This window comes from Pogona vitticeps, chromosome 1 (genome assembly GCF_051106095.1).
Source record: "Pogona vitticeps strain Pit_001003342236 chromosome 1, PviZW2.1, whole genome shotgun sequence".
Taxonomy (NCBI): Eukaryota; Metazoa; Chordata; class Lepidosauria; order Squamata; family Agamidae; genus Pogona; species Pogona vitticeps.
In genome coordinates this window covers 201,116,034-201,135,224 of record NC_135783.1, presented here as the reverse complement: position 1 = coordinate 201,135,224, position 19,191 = coordinate 201,116,034, and the positions used below count along the sequence as shown (strand labels likewise).

General features: G+C 41.8%; 1 protein-coding gene across 1 annotated transcript in view; it reads right to left on the bottom strand.

Moving 5' to 3' along the window:
- The window catches only part of CIRSR (corepressor of RBPJ and splicing regulator), a 41,316-nt gene extending 22,143 nt beyond the window's left edge, over positions 1 to 19,173 (bottom strand). The window contains exons 1-7 of the mRNA XM_020805137.3: positions 18,950 to 19,173; positions 16,384 to 16,478; positions 10,864 to 10,937; positions 8,865 to 8,878; positions 8,711 to 8,766; positions 5,925 to 5,973; positions 4,847 to 4,964 (exon numbers count right to left, since the gene is read on the bottom strand). Coding sequence (XP_020660796.3) covers positions 4,847 to 4,964; positions 5,925 to 5,973; positions 8,711 to 8,766; positions 8,865 to 8,878; positions 10,864 to 10,937; positions 16,384 to 16,478; positions 18,950 to 19,021 — 478 coding nt within the window. The 5' untranslated portion in view covers positions 19,022 to 19,173. The remainder of the gene's footprint in view (positions 1 to 4,846; positions 4,965 to 5,924; positions 5,974 to 8,710; positions 8,767 to 8,864; positions 8,879 to 10,863; positions 10,938 to 16,383; positions 16,479 to 18,949) is intronic.
- Positions 19,174 to 19,191: the final 18 nt, after the last annotated feature.

Sequence of the window (19,191 nt, the reverse complement as noted above, 5' to 3'; positions counted from 1 at the left end):
GAAGAAGAATGGTGGGCAGTCATGGCCCCCAGAAGCAGCTGTGACGTCATCCAGGAGCGTTTGCCCTCTACTGTAGATTAAGCCAACAGCTTAGCAACTTTGGGAATGGCACCCCCACAATTATTATTATTTTTCTTTAATTAAAATATTTCAAAAAATATTTTTTTAAAAAAACACAACCCAACCCAAGGAAGAAGGGATCCAAAATGCCTTATGAGAAATGAATTACAGATGCACTTAAAGGAAGAGAGGGGCTTCAGAATGGACTGTTCTCGAAGCTATAGCTACCATGTAAAATAGAGAAAAACTTTTCTGAAGATCAGAAAGAGTAAAAACTTTGGGAAAACACATTCAAGTATTTTTTGCAGGCAGAAACTGGAACGTGTAAAACTTCTGCTACTATGGAGCCCTAGATGATTTAACTCTTCTTTGTTACAAACTAAAACATGGTAATTCAATTCAGACGATTATCATATCTACTATTGTGGGCAAGAATCCTGTAGAAGAAATGGAGTAGTCAACAAAAGAGTGGGAAAAGCTGCACTGGGATACAATCTCAAAAATGATAAAATGATTTCAATACGAATCCAAGGCAGATCTTTCAACATCACAGTAATCGACATTTATGCACCAACCACCGATGCTGAAGAGGCTGAAATTGACCAATTATATGAAAACTTACAACACCTTATAGAACTGACACCAAAGAAAGATGTTCTTCTCATTATAGGGGACTGGAATGCTAGAGTAGGGAGTTGAGAGATAAAAGGAACAACAAGTAAGTTTGGCCTTGGAGTTCCAAACAAAGCAGGGCAAAGGTTAATAAGAGTTTTCTCAAGAGAACAAGCTGGTCCTCACAAACACTCTTTGTCAAAGGACAAAAATGGTAGGGACCTCACAGAAGCAGAAGACATCAATAAGAGGTGGCAAGAATACACAGAGGAATTATATCAGAAAGATCTGGATGTCCCAGACAACCCAGATAGTGTGGTTGCTGACCTTGAGCCAGACATCCTGGAGAGTGAAGTCAAGTGGGCCTTAGAAAGCATGGCTAACAACAAGGACAGTGGAGGTGATGGCATTCCAGTCGAACTATTTAAAATCTTAAAAGAAGATGCTGTTAAGGTGCTACACTCAATATGCCAGCAAGTTTGGAAAACTCAGCAGTGGCCAGAGGATTGAAAAAGATCAGTATACATCCCAATCCCAAAGAAGGGCAGCGCCAAAGAATGCTCCAACTACCGTACAATTGCACTCATTTCACGCGCTAGCAAGGTTATGCTCAAAATCCTACAAGGTAGGTTTCAGCAGTATATGAACCAAGAACTCCCAGAAGTACAAGCTGGATTTCGAAGGGCAGAGGAACTAGAGACCAAATTGCTAACATGTGCTGGATTATGGAGAAAGCCAGAGAATTCCAGAAAAAAAAAACATCTACTTCTGCTTCATTGACTACGCAAAAGCCTTTGTATGTGTGGACCACAACAAACTATGGCAAGTTCTTAAAGAAATGGGAGTGCCTGAACACCTTATCTATCTCCTGAGAAATCTATATGTAGGACAGGAAGCAACAGTTAGAACTGGATATGGAACAACTGATTGGTTCAAAATTGGGAAAGCAGTACAAGGCTGTATTACTTATATGCAGAATACATCATGCGAAAGGCTGGACTGGAGGAATCCCAAAGCGGAATTAAGATTGCTGGAAGAAATATCAACAACCTCAGATATGCAGATGATACCACTCTGATGGCAGAAAGTGAGGAGGAATTAAAGAACCTCTTAAAGAGGGTGAAAGAGGAGAGTACAAAAATGGTCTGAAGCTCAACATAAAAAAAAATTAAGATCATGGCCACTGGTCCCATCACCTCCTGGCAAATAGAAGGGGAAGATACGGAGGCAGTGACAGATTTTACTTTCTTGGGCTCCATGATCACTGCAGATGGTGATAGCAGCCACAAAATTAAAAGACACCTGCTTCTTGGGAGGAAAGTGATGACAAACCTTGACAGCATCTTAAAAAGCAGAGACATCACCTTGCTGACAAAGGTCCGCATAGTCAAAGCTATGGTTTTTCCAGTAGTGATGTATGGAAGAGTGAGCTGGACCATAAAGAAGGCTGACCGCCAAAGAATTGATGCTTTTGAATTGTGGTGCTGGAGGAGACTCTTGAAAGTCCCCTGGACTGCAAGGAGATCAAACCTATCCGTTCTGAAGGAAATCAACCCTGAGTGCTCCCTGGAAGGACAGATCCTGAAGCTGAGGCTCCAATACTTTGGCCATCTCATGAGTAGAGAAGACTCCCTGGTGTTGGGAAAGTGTGAAGGCAAAAGAAGAAGGGGACAACAGAGGACGAGATGGTTGGACAGTGCCATCTAAGCGACAAACATGAATTTGACCCAACTCCAGGAGGCAGTGGAAGACAGGAGGGCCTGGCGTGCTCTGGTCCACGGGGTCACGAAGAGTCGAACATGACTTAATAAAAACAACAAAAACATGGTAAAGAAGATATACAGCTTGACAACATTCATAACAAAGGAGAATTACTAAAATAGCCAGTGTCCTGGAGCACTGGTTAGAAAGGAGGCACAGGATTAGAGATTTTTTAAAAAAAGTGTGCTGCTTATATACCGCCCCATAGCGCTTCAAGCATTCTCTGGGCGGTTTACAATTTTAATTATACAGGCTACACATTGCCCCCCCAGCGAGCTGGGTACTCATTTTACTGACCTCAGAAGGATACAAGGCTGAGTCAAACTTGAGCTGGCCACCTGGGATTGAACCCCAGGTCGTGAGCACAGTTTTGGCTGCAATACAGCGATTTAACCACTGCGCCACTTTTATAACTGTTTTAACTGAGGCTATAGAAAGTATGAACATTGTCAGCAAACGTCTGGAGTTATATTCAGGCATCACAAAATATAGTAGAAGATAGACCAGGGTCCACTGGACAATCTTTAATCGATCACCAAGCTCTCTCAGGTTTCTTACAGAGAACAGTGGATCTAAAGTCCTGTTTATGTCCAGATAAGTTTTCATAAAAGGTCTGAGGTACTGTATGCTTCCTGCCAACCTAGCAGTTCAAAAGTATTCAAATGCAAGTACAGTGGGACTTCGACTTACAGACATCCGTACTTACGAAAATTTTGACTTACAAAAAGCTCTGGCCACAAAATTTTGCTTCGACTTGCGGCCAGAGGTTCCACTTACGAATGGAAAAGGGCAGGGGGAAAGGGTGGGAAGTTCCAACCATTGGTTGTGAAGAAGCTGCTGGCAGTGGCGATCGCAGCGGTGGGTAAGCCTGGAAAGCCTCCAACAGTAGCGGGGAACCCCGGGCGGCTGGGGATAACTAAGGTGCTCCTTTTTCCTTTTTAAAAAGTTGCTCTGGGTGGGTTTTGGAGGGTATGTTTGGGGGGTTGTGTTTTTGTGTTGTTTTGGTTTTTGGTGGTTTTTTTAATTATTATTATTTTTTTGCAGTCCCAGTGTGGGACTTGCTCCAAGGTTTATATTTGGATTTTTAATTATTTATTTTTTTATTTCTTTAGCAGTCCTAGCGTGGGACTTGCTCGTTCTCTCTCTCTCTCTCTCCTCTCTCTCTCTTTCTTGATATTTTTTCCTTCGGCCGGAACAGATTAATTGGTTTTCAATGCATTCCTATGGGAAATGGTGCTTCGACTTATGAAAATTTCGAGTTACAGCCACCATTCCAATACGGATTAATTTCGTACGTCGAGGCACCACTGTAGATAAGTAGGTACCACCACTGTGGGAAGGTAACAGTGCTCCATGTCTAGTCACGCTGGCCATGTGACCACGGAAACTTTCTACAGATAAAACGCTGGCTCTACGGCTTGGAAACGGGGATGAGCACCACACCCTAGAGTCGGACACAACTGGACTAAATGTCAAGGGGAATCTTTACCTTACTGTATGCTACCAATAGTACACGAATGTCAGGTATTCAAACCATCAGTGTTATGTTCTCATAATTGAGCTTTCTGGAGGAAATGGAAAATAGAAAAGTAGTGGATGGATGGATGGACAATTAGCAAGTGCTGTTTTTGTTGTTGTTGTTTAGTCATTGAGTCGTGTCCGACTTCGTGACTCCATCGATCAGAGCACGCCAGGCCCTCCTGCCTTCTCAAGCACTGTTACTTTTATTTAAAATGCATTTTCTTATTAAAGCCTGAGGATAAAGAACACACTTCTTCTTTGCAGTCAATCCTGTTTCCTAGCCCTCTACAGGTAGCGAGTGACACATACACTCCTACACTGTGTACAACCTGCCACTACTGCCATCCCTTTTGCCCAGGTAAATGTCAGGGCTTGGAACAATATTTTCTAGTGCTTCTGAAATCTGCTGGTCTTCCAGATGTAGCTCAGATTATGGCAGGAAATCCAAGTGCACCCCTCTTCAAGAGGATGTCATTGCTTATGTGCTGGAAATGGAAATGGGTGGAAGGAAAATTAATGCTATTTGGAATCTTCCAATAGCCACAAAGCCAGCAGTGCCACCAACAAACTTACTACATCTCCCAAGCCTCTCTTGTGGTGCAATAGGCTGCTCTAGCACACAACCCAGAACCACTGCACAAAGTCCACCAACAGAATGGCTGCTATTCCTTTCAGAGAAGAGACAACAAAACACGTTTTCAAAACAATTCTGCTCTGTGAATGCAGAGCAAAGTGGCACTACCAAATTATTTTACAACCATTGGCTAATCTTTAAGATCCCCAAGTGGCAAGCAGAGCCTTTGTTGTCTAACTCAGTTACAATTGATCTGTATCAGCCCCAAAACTGAGAACAGATTTCAGAATATCAATGACAGCCTCATTAAGTGCCTACCTGAACCGTCACTGGAAACTGAACTTGCATTAATTCCAGAAAGTCCAAACAAAGGACATTCTCGGTCTGTGTTGACATGGCCCCACTTGTGACATTTAATACATCTCACATTCCGCACCTGAAAAATAACCAATATGGACATAAATTTACATTTTAATGGCCAAAATCCTGTTTCTTGGTGTAGTAAATCAGGCACTGAATACAAGGGAGATTTGGTGAGTCAACTCCTCTATAAGCCATTCATTCAAATGGGCCTACTCGAACTGCAACCAATTTTAGTATAGTAAGTCACAGAGTAGGCTTATTTGGATCAAAAGAACCTACAGAGGAGTTGACTCACCAAATCACCATTGATTCAATGAGTCTATTAATTGATTTATGATGCTTATCTACAAGATTTTGGTCAACATGCTTTACCCCCTCCTGTGTAATGAAATGACTAAAGTGGTGCCTCGCTTAACGAGTGCACCGTAGAATGGCGAAATCGCATAGTGAAGAGGTTTTAGCGATCGCAAATGTGATCGCATACCGATGGCCCCATGGGCAAAACTCGCTTTGCGATGATCGGTAAGCGTGTCGCTTACTGATCTTCGCAAAGCGATGCCCGACGATCAGCTGTTCGGCGGTTCCAAAATGGCCGCTGGAAGCCCCGAAATGGCCGCGCGCAGCGTTTTCATGTCCTCCCCTCGCTTACCAAAGGCGCGAAAATGGCTGCCGGCTATGGGACAACTTCGCTGAACTGTGAGTTTTGGAGCCTATTGGAACACGTATTAATTACTTTCCTATCTGTGTAAGGTTTTATTTATGCTGTTTATATATGTTTATTTTTATCACCTGTTTATTGTTAGCCGCCTAGAGTGGTCCTGAGCTGAACAGATAGGCGGGATATAAATTAAATAAATAAATAAATAAACTAACTTTAATGCGTTCCAATGGCTTTCCCCGTTCCGTTCAGTGATGTTTTGCCATAGCGAAGGTTAATCCGGAACGGATTAACCTCGCTATGCGAGGCACCACTGTACATATTAAACCTTAGTAAAATATTCTGTGCTAGAGGAAGGGGAAGCTGAACACTTACCTGGATACCAAATGGCTGATCTCTAATATTCATATCATCTTTAGCATATCTGTTAAATGGAAGAAAACAAGAAGACATATATAAAATCTACACAACAGCCACACTGGTACTATGTTTTAGGAGTGGACACAAATTAAGTGAAACCGAGAATAAAAAAGAGCTTTTGGTGAACAAACTCTTTTGTTAGTAAATGAATGACTTCAGAGACCTTACAAGCTTGTGAGGATTCAACATCATTAGTGTATTTGGACAAGGCTCTTGCGTTCCTGAGTTAGAGACTGTCAAGATTTTTAATGAGTTGCTATCGGAGGGTTTCCCAATTATATGTTTGTTTGATTGATTGAATGATTGATTTGTATACTTCCCATCTGGCTACCAAGGCCACTCAGGGGGGTTCACAACAAAAACAGTACAATAATCAACCACAGTAAATTCAAATATAATAACATCAAAATAATATTAAAAAATAAACATACACAATATAGACTTAGAAACAATATAGACTTACAAATACAGCACAGAAACAATTACATCTAATAAAAGCAACCAGGATGGCAGGATCACTAACTTAGGAGCTGGAAAGTACTCTGCATTCTGTTGACGGAATATTCTCGAAGGCCTGTCTAAATAGCCAGGTTTTCAACAATCTCTTAAGGGTAGCCAGTGAAGGGGTTAGGAAACTATCAACCTATTTCTGTTCCTACTGTTATTTAATTCTCCTGCTGACACTGTGCTGTGCATCATCTGTACTGACCATTGTTATAGTTTTTTGTGAGTGCTACCTCTGCTCTCTCTTGTCCAGCTGCTATAGGTCTGATGTGAATTTTATATGATTTGACTGTGAGGAAAGCAGGGTAGACCCCCAAGTGAGGATTCCAGAGATATAGAAAGCAAAGCATCAAAGATACGGTCATACTTTGAGGAGAACATGGCCAACAGATGGCAAATATACATTTCAAAGCCCTATTTGAAGATGGGCTGTAAACCACATTTGGCCCAAAGATACTAGGACAGCACTTGCTGCCTAAAATCTCTCAATATGCTGATTTATTCAACTCTACATGCAGACACATCTTGCTTGACCGCTTAAAGCAAAAGCCTTCTTTGAAATGGTGCTTGGCCAAAGAGTTCCCAGGAATCAAGAAAGGGCCAAAAAAGGTATTTAAAGACTGCAGCCAGAGAACAAAGGTTAGTCTCCTTGGGCCTTCCAGGTGATTGGGAGGAATGTAACCACCAGAGAACGGCAAATCCACATACTACATGAATAGACCACCTGGCTTAGCCAAGCCATGGCAGATAGAAACTTTAGTTACATCAGGGTTAGATGTTTATAGATTGTAGAAACTTTAGTTACATCAGGGTTAGATGTTTATAGATTGTTTTTACTAAGCTGTACCTTGGCTAAGAAACGGGGAAACAAATGGTATTGTTCTTACTGTTTAGTTTCTTAGACAATGCCTTTTCTGTTTGGTCAATGTATTTCGGCCTTGTTTCTAATAAAAAAATGAGTTCCCTTTTTGAACTGTCCACTGTGGTGTGGAAGGCAGAGTGCTCCTGATTAAATCTGAGTCCAAGTGTCTTACTGTTCTCGGTCAAAATGACCTGAGATATTTTTAGTCTTTTAGTCCTTTTATATAGAAAGAGGGGTGGTGGTGGCAGAACTATCCAAAGTTTCAGAAAGAAAGGAGCCTGGGGCTGTAGAAGAGGGGCACTGGGCTTTGCCTAGCAAAGACCCTCAAGTCCCAAGCCCCTTCTCAGGACATGGACAAGGGTTTGTTTCCCCCTTTTCTGTGGGCTGCTCTGTGAACTTTTCAGTAAGAAAAAAGCACACAAAGATTTTGCACAGTGAATATAAATACTGAGTTGGATTCAAATAGATCTTGTATGTCTAGAATAGCCTTTGAAAGGTGTATTCCTTTAATCCTGCAGCCTTCATCCTCTGCTACAGTCCCCCCCCCCCCCCAAATTGCCTGGGCTGTTCTGGAGGTGAGAAACACCTACTGTGCAAGGGAAACTCTGCTTTGCACTGCTCTAGATCCAATAACTGACTGATGTCAGTATTGAAGTTACATTTACAGAGTCAGAAGAATTATAAGCCAAAATCCTCTTGTGTAGCAAATGGCGTAACGTTTAGAGGCGAACTGTCTCAAGTTAAGAAATCACTGCAGACAGGGTCTGTTAAATGCTGAGTCACACCGTAGGCCACAGGGAATGTCTTTGGCAATGTCTTTATTTGAGACAATTCACCTTCAAACATGGTGTCAGTTGTGCTATGCCAGCATAACTAGGCAAGAGGATTTTGGCCACATTTTTAGTAACAGTCATAAATCAAGCAAACTTGCTGCATTTATCAGGCTTGCTCTTTACTCATTTGCTTTATGGATTTCACATTTATTATGTAGTGTAGGTGCCTTTCAATGTTCTCTCTAATTTTCTGCCAGTGCTTGGGGGGGGGGGGCTGCCCCACATGCATGGGATTCCAGCCACAACCGGAACGAAATGGATGGCAACACTGGCTGTGGCTGTGCAGCACCGACGCAACACTGCACAGCCATGCACCCACGCAGCTTAGAGGGAACATTGGTGCCTTTGTATCTAACTGATCCAGTGTAAAAATAAAAATAAATAATATCACTTGAAAAGAGATGCTTTTTGATTTTTTAAAAATACTATCTTTCCACTATAAGAACACTTAATACTATGACAGCCTTCTTCCTCAAAGGGGAATATGCACAAATATACGCTGTAAATGATGTTATCCAAATAATAAAGGGAAAAATTCTTACTTTTCACGTGGAGCGACTTTCTGCCATTCAAATTTATATTCAGTTTCTCCTTCTTGCTAAAAAACAGCAAATACAAAAGTAAGTTGTAAAATAATCCAGCTTGAAATGTATGCCTAATAAATATAAATAAAATACAATATAATTTCAGAATTACCTCTTTGGTCTCTTCTTTAACAATCAGTATAGAATGGTGGTGGTGGGGGGGAGAAAAAATAATACATTGAATAAGATATACTGTAGATACCATCATTTGATACAACACACATTGTAAAAAATTATTTTACAGTTCTTGTATCACTTTACATTGAATAAATATTTATTCAAATTATACACTTATACACCTTATTCAAAGTAGATTATTTGTAATAATGAAAAACATAAGATTCAATTTCTAGACCCATACCTAAGAGAGCTGTGCTATATGTTATATATTCTTCATGAAGTCTCACTGCTGTTAACAGGACTTTCTTTTGAGTAAACCTGCACAATACTTGGAATATAACTGTGTTCTTACAGTACTGAAAGACTTGGATATAAAACATATGCAAAAATGTTCATCTAATGCCTAGTTTTATAAGCCACTGTGTTTCAGGAAAAGACATGCCACATTTTTCCTTTCAGCTCAGAACTGCTCCACAAACCTGCACCTTGAAGCTGTGTTTGACCCTAGCCATTATGCAACTCTGACAGGACATTAGTTCTGCCAGCTTCTTGCACCGAAGGCTACAGACCTTTTGCCAGATATGAACTATGAAAGGTAGCTCACATGGATCCTGTCCCAAAGTAAGGGGCGTGAGTCTTTGATCCCATTAATTGTAAGAGAATCTAGGGGATGGGCTGCTCAGTAGCACATCTCAAGTCTGTTTTGATTCCTAGAAGCAATCAAATGACTTCACAACTTCTTCGGCACATTTATAAGGAACACATCAGATCAAGTATAAGCAATAGCACTTCATAAAGCTCTATGGATAAAGCTCTTCTACAGAATATCCAGAAATAGCTACATGATGCATTTTGTAAGAGGTTACCCAAGAATTCCTTATTATTTAATATTATAAAGAAAACAGAAAGCTGCCACGTACCAGGCTGGATTGCTGATCATCCAGCTCAGATGGCTGAATGGCTGCTTACAAACAAGGATCTTTTCTAGGCCTTCCCTGAACATGCTACAGACTGAACACTGGACTTCTTACAAACATGCACAGAATACGCTCTGCCACTGAGCTACAGGTTTTCCTTCTATATTTTCTGGCATTTTATAAATACAGTGGTGCCCCGCTAGACGCTTACCCCGCATGACGTCAAAATCGCTTAATGATGACTTTTTTGCGATCGCTATTGCGATCGCAAAACGATGGTTCCAATGGGGGAAATCCGTATTACGTTGATTAGGAGCCTGCTTCGCGAACCGTTTGTTCGTTATACGACGATTTTTCCAGTTCCGCCAAATGGCTTCCCTCCCTTTGCAAAATGACTGCTTTCCGGACCCCTGCTTCGGAAGACAGTGATTTCTAACCACTGATCGGCGGTCCTCTATGGGCAATCTTTGCTGGACAATGAGGTATTTCCCCATTGGAACGCATTGACCGGTTTTCAATGCATTCCAATGGCGGTTTTTTCCCCGTTTGACAATGATTTCGCTTAACAGCAATTTTCCTGGAACAGATTATCATGTCAAGCAGAGTACCACTGTAGTTGTAATTCTTCAATCACATTTAACAGCCAATATTAATAAAGATGCCTGCTTCAAGTTAATACGAATGTTTCCTGGACTGAGAAGAATCAGTTAACATCCTGTTCCATACCTCTGCTGGTGCAATGAGAGTAAAGTCAGCAACAGCAGATTGCCACTAGTTAAAGAGTCCCTGCATTGATTTGGGGCTGCATGCAGCTCATGTGAAATGAGACGAAGCTGTACATAACCTAAAATTGAAACGGGAACTCTTTAACTGGTGGCAATCTGCCCCTGCTGGTGAATTCACTCTTGCTGCACCAGCAAACTATGGAATAAAATACCGGCCAGTGTCTGTTTGGATGATTTGCTGGAATTAAAACAAAATGTTCCCAATAATATAAAAAACAATAATATTATATTTACAATATAAGTATCAATAAATAACAAATACTGTACACTATTAAGGAATAAAAATTACCTTTCTTGGCTCCAGGTGGGGCTTCATACATAAAATTTAGCCCATTCTTCACACGTTCATCGCCCATAAGCAGTCTATGAAAGAGATGATCCAACAAGCACATCTCAAAAGAAAAATAAGGAACATCGACTAATGCTAAAAGCATTTTTAAGTAAACATGGCAACCACCCAATAATGATTCTAGAATATGTTACAATTCAGAGTTTAATCTTAGAAGATAAGGTTTAAATCATTCCCAGATGTGCTAGTTGCATTAAAATATTCCAGAGGTAAGTATGTTGCATCACTAAGTTAATGGTTGAAATCCTATTGTATGACTTGGTGTGTGCAACAGGAATGATGTCAGCAGCAGCAAATCACTATTGATTAAAGCTGATTGGGAAGTGTGTCTGTGATTCGTATACAATGCGAAAAAGTCATGTGTTATCCCAAATCCTCAAAGCAGGTCTTTAATCACAGTGATTTGCCACTGCTGATGACATCATCACTGTGATACACCTCTACAACAGGATTTCAGCCACTGACTCATTAAGATATTTTATCTTGAGTAGCTTACCAATAGAAGCTGCTGGCTGACAAACGAATAAAACTTCATATTCTGAATGCAAAGCACAAAGCAATGGAATGGTCTAGTCAAAATAAATTATGAAAAACTACTAATACCTTCACAATTTCAGTTTGTATTTTACTGGATTTATATGGTAGCTTTCTCCCTATACACAACCCAAAGCAGCTCAGAATCAATTAAAACAAAGTACTAACAAAGGTAAAAATACAATAAGGTATATTAAAAACAATTAAACAAACAGGAATATTAAAACCCACAATTTAAAACCACTTATGAACACAGCCACTCAATCCAATATCAGATTTGTTAATATCAAATAAAAGCCTATCTAAAAATGAAGGTCTCCGTCTACCAGGAGCAAGACAAGAGGGAAGTGGCTAAGCTGACTTACCGGTGCAGTGTTTCCAGCAGTTTAGGAACAGGCACTGAAAAATTATTTGGGATTTGGGAATATTTCGACAGTCTGGGATCATACATATGATCTGCAAACATTCTCTAAGAAGACAGAGCTATTTAGAAGGCACCAGACCAGTTTTGATCACATGAAGTTCTGTCCAGACTGGATTCCTGTTTTCACAGATCACAACAGACAGTGCCTATAAATCTGCCAATTTTAATTTTTAGCTGACAAAAATTTGGCAAGTTTCTTTTTGTTACTTTGAAAGAATTTAGCATTCAGTAGCACTTTAAAAATGGGCTTCAATCTTTTATCTATTTATTAGGTCACGGATGAAATTCCCATCTTTTTCCATTGAAGAAAACAGTATACAACAGGGAGATCTTTAGCTCCTCTGATGTTGGATTTATGGTTGAAATCTCTGACATGTTTAACCAGGCAGACGATTAAGCTTGAGATTTATACACAAACAGGAAGAATGTAAGGCAGTTACCTGTGCTGATGACCTGTCATTTATCAACCAACTTTAATTTTCTATGCTAGAGTTAATGATATTATTTAACAATTGGGGGGGCTTCTAATTACACAATTAACTGTTTCAAATTAGAGGCTCTAATCGTTGGGAGTGCTTACTTCAGTCAGATTATTTGCCAACTGCTAACCTCATTTTTGTCCTGAAACTATTATATAGGTCGACTAGTTCCTCAGGATATCACTGAAAGGATTCAACTGAATGTAACTGCATTACTGCTAAAACGTCTCCTGATCTGGAAATATAGGTATCAGTTAACTTAAGTATTTGGGACTAAAATTGATGTACTTAGGAGGACATTAACCTGTTACCATTGACAAATGTACGTTTTTCTTGCAATTCCACTTTCTGTTCCTCAAACCTATTCACAGAAAATTAACATTTTATTTAAGAAACTCGTAAGGGGGCCTGTACTACTGTTTTTCAAGTAAGAAGATAAAAATGTTACTTTCCAAAGGCTGATTCAAATTTTCAGACATGAGTTGCTATCACAAAACATACTGCTTGGCTTGTCCCAACAGCTGATAAGTGTTGTTTGATACAAATACCCCTGGTTGGCTGACCCTGAACTGATTTCAGGGAGCTGCCTGGAAATACTGCAGCTGGAGTAGCCTGCTGTATAAGCATACTGTATTAATTACACATGGGGCAGTCTTGTTTTGAAAACTGTAAAAGATGTTTTGTGTGTGTGTGTGTGTAAGAACTGGGGTGATCATGGAATTTAAATTACAGTAATTGATAATGTTTGCCTTTTCCAACATTTGATCTTGTTATCATTTATCTTTTGGCAAGCTGTAGCCATATCTACAATTAGAGTGTTCTTTGGTTTCCATGTGTGCTCTATGCTATCAAGTCAGAACAGATCTATAGCAACCCTAATCGGGCTTTCAAGGTAACTGAGATATTTAAGGAGTGGTTTTTACCAGTTCCACTCCCCCAATGAGTTTACGTGACTGAGTGGGGATTTGAACCCTGGTCCCAAGAGTTCCTAGTCCATAACTCTATAGGCTAAACCACAGAAATTATCATTTTTAAGTGGTGGAACACAAGCATAATCTGCACTATAGAGATGTAAAATGTGACCTGGTTCATCCACACGGGCTATATGAGAAAGCATGTCTGCATACATACATGCACCTGCACAAAATCACCCTATAGTGAGAAGTTTTTTTATTAGTCTTGGACAAAATCTGTGTATTTATGAGACTGATATTTTTGGCAAGTAAAAGTATAATAACTGCTGCCTTGTTTTTGCATGGACTATTAAAAGAAACATCAGATGAGGTGTTTGACAGCTAATGGAGCAATGTCTGCCTTTTATGCTTACGCTGTATCTAATTAACTCCAGACATTAAAAGAGGCCCCCCGAGACATTTGGTGCAAATGATGACCAAAAGGACAAAACCAAACCAAACCAAACGCCTAGTGTCTAATTCTCATCTTAGAGGCAAGGACTTTAAGGCAGAATCTTTGACAGGCTGTCTTAACTATAAACAAGAGAAACTTAGACCACCATCCATTTGATCTGCTTTGATTTGGATTCCTGCATTGAGTAGGGAGTTGGACTTGATGACCTGACAGGTCCCTTCCAACTTCACTATTCTATGATTCTATGAGATATTTTTACAGTCCTACTGCACCTTCAAGGAAACTGAACCTAGCAACTACAAATTACAGTGGTGCCTCGCATAACGATGTTAATTGGTTCCGAAAAAAAACCCGTTATGTGAAAACATTGTTATGTGAAGCACCATTTTCCATAGGAATGCATTGAAAACCGGTTAATCCATTCCAATTGGAATGGATTATCCGGTTTTTCCCCTCCCCCCGCGGCTTGGATCCGACCCACGGCGGCTACCTCAGCCATGGCTGGACTCCCTAGAGTCCGGCCATGGCTGGGGTAGCCGCCACGGCTCGGATCCAAGCTGCGGGGGGAGGGTGGTGGGATTGGGATGCCTTTCAGGCATCCTGGGCTTGGATCCCACCAATCGCCGGTTACCCTTTAAGCGGCGGGGACAGGGTGGGGGGTGGATCGGGAAGCTTGAAGCCTACCCGCGCCGCTTACCCAGGCCGTTCTCGGACTTCTGGAAGTCCGAGAACGGCCTGGGTAAGGGGCGCGGGTAGGCTTCAAGCTTCTCAATCCACCCCCCACCCTGTCCCCGCCGCTTAAAGCCTCCTTGCGCTGCCTAACCCGGCGGTTCTCGGACACCTAGGTGTCCGAGAACGGCCTGGGTAGGCGGCGCGGGGAGGCTACCGGCATCGGGGACAGGGTGGGGGTGGATCGGGAAGGCTTGAAGCCTACCCGCGCCGCTTTCCCCAGCCGTTCTCGGACTTCCAGGCGTCCAAGAACGGCCGGGGTAGGCGGCGCGGGGAGGCTGCCGGTGGTGGGGACAGGGTGGGGGGGTGTCCGCAAGGCTTCCAGGCAAAGGCCTGGAAGCCTTCGACACCCCCATACCCTTCCCCCGCCCCCGCTGAGAGCCTTCCGAGCTCTCAAAGGGCTTTCTCCAATATCGGAGGGGGCCCTTTGAGAGCTCGGAAGGGAACTGTCGGCAGGGGACGGTGGCTTCGGGGTCCTTCCGAGGCCGCAGCCCACTGCTGACATTTTCCCCCAGCTGAGCTGCGGGGCTTCAAAGCTCCCGCCGCTCAGCTGGGGGAAAATGGTGCCTATGGGGAAAAATCGCAAAGCGATTTTTCCCCATAGGCAAGATCGTTGTGCGATTGCAAAAGCGATGGCAAAAAAGCCATCGCTATGCGATTTTTTCGTTAAACGGGGCGCTCGTTAAGCGAGGCACCACTGTATATATGTTCATTGCAAAGCATTAAATGTGATTCATCTGAGCTTAGAACTGAATACAGTGTTAACTTGCACAGGACAATCTAACCAGTGGAAAAATTATCTAGCCCAAGATTTTAAATTATATGTGCTTCAGCAAAATTTTAATGTTTTGGGCACATCTGATGCTACTGTATCTGTTTTTAAAAACACCTAAATGTCAGCAACATAATATACCTAACATTTCCTGTGGCCTATGATGTGGGCATGTCCACTGGTAACTTCTTTCTACCTGGATGCACTTCAGCATATTAATTTTATATTAGAATAATATTTTGTAACTATACAGTGGTGCCTCACTTAACGACCACAATCCGTTCCAGGAAAATCGCCGTTAAGCGAAAACATCGTAAAGCAAAATTAAAAACCCCATTGAAACGCATTGAAACCCGGTTAATGCGTTCCAATGGGCTTAAAACTCACCGTCCAGCGAAGATCCTCCATACAGCGGCCATTTTCGGTACCTGCATAGCGAGGAATCCATCCCTAAGCATAGCGGGGAGCCATTTTAAGCACCCGGTGGCCATTTTGAAAACCTGACAATCAGCTGTTTTTGATCGTCGGAAAGCGAAAATCGGTTCACAAGGCAGGGAACCAATCATCGCTAAGCAAAATTCCCCCATTTAGACCATCGTTTTCTGATTGCAATTGCGATCGCAAAAAGATCATCGTAAAACGGATTTGTCGTAATGCGGGGCAATCATTAAGCGAGGCACCACTGTATTCCCATGATTATATTTTAACTTATAGTTAGTGTGGTTGGACACAAGGTGACCTTTAAATATATATCTATTATGTGCCACCAAGCTGCTTCTTACTTATGGCTACTCTTGCCAGGTTTTTCTAGGTACGTATAGACTATTCAGAACCAGGTTACCTGTCGCTAAGAGTCATGCTCTAATGTTTGAAAGACATTCACCTGCAATTACTGGGATTAGAAAACTTACTATTTTTAATGAAGGTTTGAAATTTTCAAGAGACTGACAATATTAATACTTTAAAACGTGAATTCTTCCACAGAGCAGCTTATCATAGTTAAAACATCACAACTACATCATAAATCTAAAAATGAAAATAGTAAAACATAAAAACTCACAGAGAAACCTCTAACTGAGATGTTGACATCTTTTATTTTAGAAAATAAACAAAGCTGTGTTTTTATTTGGTATAACATAAGCGTTATCTCTCACCTGTTGTCATAGGATTCCTGCTCTTTAAGGTACTGTTGCATTAACTCTTCTTGTTTCTTCTTGTCATAAGATATTTTCTGTTCTGCCATCCATACCTAGTTGGTACAAATGTGATTTTAAAAATGTTTCTTTTATACATTTCTTCCTATTTCCATTGCGTAAAATTCCATATTGTAGGCACACCATACTCAAATGCTGTAACTAAGATCATTTATAGAAAAACTGCCAACATATGCATAACAGCAAGGTTCTGGAGGGATTCTGACACTGAATTTCACCATGAGTATATCAGACAATCCCACTTTCTAGAAATAACAGTATACATTTAGGACTAGAGTTAAAACCATTTCTGCCCCCACCCTCGCTTTACATGCATAGTTTTTCGGGGAAAGGAATCTAAATAGTAATTTTAAATAGAAATTACATCTTAAAACATAATTTCCTGTCTGACATATTTCATAAATTACTCTGCTAGGGTAGCGAGCCATTCAGTCATGTATTCATATTTCGGTCCTTCAATAAATTATTGATCTCCTAAGTAAAGTACATTACTTCTCAGCAAAGTCAGCCTTCAGATTGATACATTGGTAGACAATGAACAAGCAAATTTTAAAACTGTAATTAAAAAAAACCCTGTATGTACCGTAAATAAGAAACCATGTGAATATAGATCCATCACCCTAAATTCTGCTCCAAATAAATTAATGGAAAGAACGCCAGTGTGAACATGATTAAGGTAAAAGCAGAAACCTTGACACTGGTAGAAAATAATGTTTTGTCTTACTAATTATTTAACATATTTAGGAGTGCTAATAATTATCTATGATTTGGGATTTTCAAAAATCTTCTGGCAAAATTCTTTGTTAGTCTTTAAAATAATCTTCAGAGCTGGTGCCCTATACTGTATATATATTTGACTAAAACTCTCAGCATCCTTAGCAAGTGTGGCCTGTTGTTTTCCAGCACATTTGGAAGACACTGTGCTGGGAAATGCTGCAAAAAGTGGGAGTTCTTACCAATGTATATTATATTGATGCAATTTAAAATATTTATCAATAATATTACCAACAAAATAATGAGGCCAAGTTTGCAAACCTCACTGTAGAGTACTGGTGACAGTAAAATTGATCAGTAAATGCTTAAGGAGGCGAGTCTTGATGGACCACCAACGCTGACTTATTTAAATGACTAAAAATGTGACAGGTTTGCCTAAGAACACAGAGAGGAGAAAGCATAGCATTTTGTGTATACATCCTGTGCCTTTGTTTAGGATACCTTTACTGATCTAGTTCATCAAATAACAATATGTGGCAGATGCCCACGGCCACTCAAGAGTTCTGGCACAATAAATTTTTTTAATGCCACATCAGAATCTAATCTGGGAACTCACAGTTAGCTGCTATTAAGGTTCCAGTGCAGGATCATAATATTCTGCTGCCCACCTCTGAAATCAAAGTGTATATTGCCAAAGACTACAAAGTTATTGTAACACCTGTTGCAAGGAATCCCAGAAACTTCTCTCTCTTTCTTTGGCACTTAAAACACAGTAATAACTGAACTGCTGGATAGCTCAGTGGTTTAGGCCTCTGGCTGCAGAGACCAAGGCTGGGGGTTCAATTCCCCACTGGTGTCTCCCTGGACAGGGGCTGGACTCAAGTGATCCATAGGGGCCCTTCCAGTTCTGCAGTTCTAAGATGATGAGGATGTACTAAATAACAATTTCCTGTTCTTTTCAGGCAAACCCCCTCACTCTTCCTAAAGATAAGGCCCTGGGAGAAGAATTGGCCATGCATGCCTTAGATCTTTGCCTGGCATCATTTCTGCCATCAAGAGCCGGCCCTTGTTGGGTATGCATGGGAATGGCATGCCGATGTCTCCAGGCAATGGTAACTAGGTACATGACAGCGCCGAACCCCTTCACGGCACACCTTTAAAGCAACATCTTCGGTTTTCTTCCCAAGTTCCTCTCCCCGGATTTCCCTCTCCTCCCCATGAGACCTTTTTATCAAATCCAAATATACACCAGTCGAGTGGGAGAGCTTTAGATTCTCGTAACCGGGGCGGAGCGCCCTCCAATTCAGCGGGGCTCATCTTATGTCTGAGGGAGTGGGCTTGCCCACGAAAACTCACATTAACAAAAATATTAAAGTTAGTCTTTACGGCGAACGCCCCCCCCCTTTGTCCGTATTTAACTTTTCCTTTTGACTCTGTTCTCACCTGTCATGCTTGCACAGACCACACGCCCCCCTCCCTTCTGCAACGAAGACGACCTGCTTAGGCTATTAACAATTAGGGTGTTCCCCCCCCCGGGCCAGGTATTTGCATATCGGGCTATTTGCGGGGGAGGTGTTGTTTCGTTCGCTGGGAGGGCAGGAAGGGAAGGGGTTGCGGCTCCAGGGTGTGCCTCCCCGTGAAGGAGGCCTGATTTGGCCGGCAGGGAAAGAGCCGACGGGGCGACCTACACCCGGCGTCCGGGGGGTGGGGTGGCTAAAAAGGGTGGCCCGGGAGAGGGGGATCCGGGTCGGCTGGTCCTCCAAAGGCGACCAGACAGACAGAACCGGCTCACCTTTTTGATGTTGGACTTGGAGGCCGGATGGAAGTCCTTTTTGCACATGAAGTTGGCGAAGGACTTGCCCATGATGGCGGCGGCGGCGGCGGCAGGGTGCGAGGGAGAAAGCAGCGGGCGGCAACGGCCTTTCTTCCTTTCCCCTCAGGACCGAGAGAGAGCAAACGCGGGACGGCGACGCTCGTCGGAACCTGCCCCTGACGCTTCCTATTTCCACGGCCAGAGCCGAGTCTCGCTTCACC